Here is a 6,000-nt window from a genome sequence, read left to right on the forward strand (position 1 = left end):
ATGATGCCTTCGGTAAAAGAACAACGTGGAAATAATACGTAAACCACTTAGCTGCGGTCCTGTGTTACCAAAATATGAGACGCAATTCAATAGACTATCGTTGCTACTCCTTTTTGATGACTGCTACGGTGTTCATTTGAACACTCTGATGCGTTCCGAGCAGACCGAAGCCAAACGTAACTCGACGGGCAACCGCACAATTTATAGGCAATGAAATCACAATTATATAATAGATACAAATACGACAATAACGGATACGAAGCACATCGCATAAAAAAAGAAATATTAATATCTGAGACATGCGGCAATAGAACAACTACTCTTTTTTTTCTTATATGAGAGCGTGTTCCGTAGAACTATACATTTCTACTAGAAATTTCCAATTTTCTAACCAACGAAGAATATTAGATTGAAGGATTTAGCTGACTTCAGCCGCTGTTACAACCCCGACACAGATCGCTTGGTAGCTAGGCAATATGTTGTGCCTATCGTAGTGTTTGTTCAGCGTGTGGGACGATCGCATAGAAAGTGCCTGTTGCGTCACACTGTCTCGTATAGTTTAAGGTACCGTTAACAACATTGTCATACTGACCACATTGCTTCCAGCGCATTGGTGCCTGTTGGTCTTGTGTATAATGCGTCTATCGCATACCAGCTATTTCCTAGGAACTAGCAGCTGGCAATATCCGAATGTTATCATCATTCTCTAGCAAACTGGGCAGTCATTCGCGAACCGCGCTGATGACCAAGAGTTATACTTATTGCGTCAAGAGAGTTACAAGAAACCAAACATGACTACCCCGGATCGGTCGCTGGTTGCAGGAGGCAACATTTTACGCAGTGCCCGATGTCGTAGTAGACGTCCGAAACGCTCAGAGGCGCCATCTCTCGTGTATACGCAGCCGGCTTATTTTGTGGTAGGAAGCATTTCTTTTAAGTGGAACTACCAATGTTTGCTACCACTGGTTCGATCAACTATGGAATAGGAACACCAACAGGCGGCCGTCGCCGCTCTCGGCATATCAGCGAGTATTTGGCGAGGCCGTTCTGTTGGCTGGCGGACAGTTACCGACACACAGTTGATTCTGGTTTAACCTGGAACTCGGTTAATTTTGATTTAGATCGACGCTAAAAACACGCATATGAACATAAACGAATGCTTAAAACAGATCTCTTTAGAGTAATGTTTAAAACATTTGCAATAGTGTTATAGGCAACTGTCTATCAATTATTTTTCTTTTATAAGACAAGTTGGCAAGGGCTCCACTTTTTATGCCGCCTCCTTATGTCTCAAAGGTACCTAGCTACAAATTAACAGATAAAAGAAGATCGACTGCTCAGCTATACTCCGTGAGATACGCAGCACGTGTAAGCCGCTGAGTTACCTTAGTGTTTTGCCAGAGAAGTACTTTTCGTCATATATCTTACAGACTATTAGACCTATTTGAGGTACAAGTACTAGTAGGTGAGTCACTCGACCCGTCTTTCCCAAAGGTTTTTCACTATCCATTGTCTGTTCCTACGTGGTATGGATTTAATAGGTGCGTAATACGGCATGTGCTTTAATAACGTGAAAATGTTTGAGTGACATGTGGCGGTTGCCGAACGACTGCTTTTTATGACTAGGTACGTTAACAGGCGATCCCGTTTTATGCTCTGGTGCTAGCTCGGCTAGCCTGGTGGGTTAGACAGAGGTACGTTCCATACCAAGCTGCTACTCTCCATTTCTGGTCAAACTGCAAAAGCAGCTGAGGGAATCTCTGGTGCATTTATGTAAACAGATCCCCCGAAGTACCTCCGGTTAAGCTCTCGAGCTGTAAAACGCTGCGTGTATGTGTATGTGAGGTCTGGGTTGACTACAGTATATATCAATGACCTTATTTCCGCCTTTTCACAAAACTGTTCTCTGTACCAACGGTTGTAAAATTGTTCCAAGGATGCCATTTGTTACAACTACCGTGACATCGAGTCGTGTTAATAGTAGCAGCAATTGATAGACACGCCAATCCTAATACGAACCACGCAGACCCGTATTGAGAGGAGCTAAGCTCTGACTTTCTCCTCAACTATAATTAGGATTACAGATCAGACTAGAAAACCAAGATTTCTTCCTTGATAACCTAACATCGATTCCGCCTACACAAGTCTGCGGTAGTATACGCATGGATGAGCACGTCTACAACGACTTCGCGACACGTTTTAAGTGCGGTGCAAAAATGTCGTAAGAAAATAACATTCTGTGCTTTAACAGCTCGCGAAAGGAGACAGTTTGTTTGGGTGAAGCCCTTGCGAGCACGACGGCCAACGATCTGACCAGGCTAAACGGTCTGTAATGACGCATTCATTCTTAACGCCTTTGAGCGTTTCGTTTTGTCATCGGCCGATTGCCTAAACCAATGCGTTCTGGTCTGGCTTCGTTGTGCCTTCCGCCTTTAGGCTTCCATTAGACGCTTCACTTTCAGGCGACAGGTATGATCCGCAGTCATGTTAGTTTTTTAGTAAAAAATCGCCAGACGAACAGTTACCAGGCTCGACGTTAAACTGGGTTAAGTGGATTAAATGGGTCAAAACGTGGTGCATCGGTACGTCAAGACACTTTGCTAATTATGCTGCGACGCCTTGGCAATTAAAGACTTAATCCGATTTTTGGACGAAGGTACACATCCCCCATGCTAATACTCTAACGTAATGTGTATCACTGAATATTAAATAACTTAAGAACAAAAGTTAAGTAAAAAGACCACTGCGCCAATTGCAACTATGCTGACATCTAGCTTGGTGATGTCTTAAACCATGTGCTCGATCAACGGCACACGAGCAAACCGTATACAAAAGAAAAAACATACGAGTTTTCACTCTATCCAACATGGGGTAATTCAAGTAACGATATGCGAAGCCATATGTAGAACCATTGAACTTGGCCGTCCTATCGCACACAAATAGTCAAGGAACCCTTATTGTTAATAATAACATCCCACTGCAATTAGGCGGCTGTTAATTCCGGTCACGCCAGTATTCCAAACAATGAATAGCAGTTTTTAAATTTGGCTATATATATATATGCATATATAAAGAACTTGCCTTAGTAATTATAGCACGGCGGCGACTACCATTAGCAGCAGTAAGCTCAGTCGGAGTAGTAACATTCTCGTCAATTGGCTTCAAACGATACGGTGATACTATATCTACATCTTACCTAGACTTTCATAGGATTGTATGTTTATATAAAGATGGTTTAAAAATGGACGCGCGTCTAACATTAATGATCTTTTAGCCTTTAGTTTCTTATCGTTTTGAACATCACGTCGAAGATTAGATTTACCACAATGCCCAACGACCTAATAGACATGTAAACGGTTCGCATTCGTATTAGGTTAGTTAGCCTTTACAGGTTCGTCCGCTGCTTACTTCTAGTCGTAGTCATTTGTTCTGTTTATTAAAAAAAAAAAAAATTCTCTTTAGTTTGCTGCGATTGGTAGTCTGGAAGTATGTCGCGTCGAGCGCGAAACACAACCGTATTCGAGGATTCATTCTTTCACATGTAATTTAGCTACAGAGATCGAACGCATGTTCTCACAGTCTCAATGGAGCGACCGTCACTCGGCCCGTCGCATTGTGGAAATGTAGCTTGTTCTCTGGGTGTCAGTGCCCCTGGCTCTCGCGTAATGGCGTCCGCTTCTAAACGGCCACGGCGTCGGTATCGACAAAGACGCATTTCGGTCGCTGCAAACCGATACGCGTCGCTCGCTCGCAGCAAACAGTGAATATGAATACAACGAAACTTTTCTCTGTAACAACTTTCCGGGGACAGCGTTTGTTTGTAGTAGTAGCTCTGGTGGCCTTCCTATTTAGTGATGATGACGGCAAGAAGTCAAGCAGACTTGGACAAAGGGTACCCAGTTGTGGGGTAGCCAAGTCCAATTTCACAAGTCAAAGTCGAACACTCACGTAAAAGCTATAGGAATCTGATATAAAAATTGTTAAAAAGCAGAAGGCTAAGACGAGATGTGGACTCGTAAGGTTGGATGCGCTTGCAATGGCCAACTTTTCAAGCTGATTGCATTATCAAGTGAACAGCTATGTGGAACTAGGGAATTTCATTAAACAGCTTAGCCCCCCGACGGTCCAGAAGGGCAAAGAACTTTTTAACAAAGTTAATTTTCAATTCAGTGTAAATTGTATGTACAGATAACTAATTGTTCTACTGATACTACTCCTACAAGCACGTAATTCGAATAGAATAGCTACACTGTTTGAAATAACTATGAAAGTAATGGCCCGTATCACCATTAACTGCACGCCTTGGTTACTTGGTTGGAGATTTCGTTGAAAAAACACCATTCGTTCCTTTGATTCAGCTTAGACAAATCGTCCTGGTAATGCGCTACCAGCGGCTATGCGTCAAGGGATTTCTTTAGGATCCGAATAAAGCGTTTGAAGGTACAGCGGTTTCGTATGGACGAAGTAATGCTATCGTGTAAAAAGTCGACTAGCCGGCTTTTTTTTACACCTTCCATTCGTTCGGCGAGAGGAATCATGCCAAGTAGCGTAAAAATTTCGAAGTATGAATCAAAAACAAACATGTTTAACGTCTTCGAATCGTTCACGGGTGAGGTTCCCGGGAGCATCCTTCCTTGCGATTCCGAAACAAAAAAAACTTCAAGTGAAGTATTGTACTATTGCTTTTTTACATCGACGTCTTCTATTACACTATACAGACCGCTAACTACTTTAGGTGGCGTATATCGTAGTATATATTTAATCTCATTGGGTGAGGGCACGTAGTGACTCAACATAAACAACGATTTATCTATGTGAACCCAATGACTTACCTAGTCTGTTCAGAGCATGCCGTGTCGCACGCTGACTATATCTATGAAAAACACCCTCAGAGTCCTAGCTTGCAACGGCTGTACCCTTCTCTAAACTACGTAACCTTATCTTATACGGCAAGTGTTCTCGCTTACCATTTTGACGGCGTCGCTAAGTAAAGTTGCTTGTAGGTATAAAAAACGCAGACGAACTTTCTAGATCGATGGTTGTTTGTTGTGTTCTTGATGTTTCTCCTGTTTTCTTGTTTTGATAGACAAACTTCGAAAAGTTTGTGCTAGTCCTTTAGTAGCAGTAGAAGTAACGGTTGTCGTACCGAGATAGCTGAGTATTTGACGTCCGCAAGTCCACAAAGCAGTGTCGCTACGATTCAGCTGTTTCCTGCTGCTGCTGCTGCTTCTGAATTTCTTTTGCTGGTTGCTTCAACGGAGGAGCGTGTGAGGACGCTCCGAACGTTGACGGCTACTGATCGTCGTCGATCGGCCCGGGTTCTACCTAGTCGCTGAAGAGGAACGTCACCCGGTCGGCATGGTTACCCTCGCCCCTATTCACTACTCCAGGAAAGGGTGGAGTGTCTAGCACAGGACTGCGCATAGACGTTACCAGCAGCCATTGGGAGTCAGTTAGTAATGGTCGTGAGGCGAAGGCCGAGATGAAAGACGGCTGAGGGGGCTGCAGACGAAATCAACCAACCAAAATCAGATGAAGAAGAAGCAATGCAAGCTGATGGACAGCCAGGCAAACAAGTAGACACAGCTTTCCCGCTGGAAGTCTGCTTCGCTTGTCTTGTACCGCAGGAATTTATATAGAGCCTAAGCTAACATGGTAGAATATGGATATCATTCACCAAGCTCATTTAGGAGAAGTATTATCTATGGTACCGTTGTACCAATTTAAGAAATCCATAATACCTATATACGCGGTAGCTACCAAAGCAACAATAGCATCACGTCAGTCAACGGTTTGATTGAAAGGAAAATAGCAGAACGAGTAACTAGCAAAGGTTTTCGGGCAGAACTGAAGGTCTCTGTCGATCTCGGACACAAACCAAAGAAGGAAAGATCAACTATTTACGAAAAGATAGTAGCTCAAAAGGAAAAAAACAAATACAGACAAAACGCTTGTTGCGAGTGGGAATAAGCTAGGTATTATCATACGACGCGTGACAAT

The 6,000-nt window shown here is 43.1% G+C and overlaps 1 protein-coding gene across 1 annotated transcript in view; it reads right to left on the reverse strand.

The window, feature by feature from the left end:
* LOC111263400 (tubulin alpha-1A chain) overlaps positions 1–5,322 on the reverse strand; it is a 36,293-nt gene extending 30,971 nt beyond the window's left edge. Inside the window, exon 1 of the mRNA XM_022838433.2 lies at positions 4,968–5,322. Within this exon, the coding sequence (XP_022694168.1) occupies positions 4,968–4,970 (3 nt within the window). The 5' untranslated portion in view covers positions 4,971–5,322. The remainder of the gene's footprint in view (positions 1–4,967) is intronic.
* Between the last annotated feature and the right edge of the window lie 678 nt (positions 5,323–6,000).

Source organism: Varroa jacobsoni, unplaced genomic scaffold (assembly GCF_002532875.2).
Source record: "Varroa jacobsoni isolate VJ856 unplaced genomic scaffold, vjacob_1.0 scaffold_762, whole genome shotgun sequence".
Lineage (NCBI taxonomy): Eukaryota > Metazoa > Arthropoda > Arachnida > Mesostigmata > Varroidae > Varroa > Varroa jacobsoni.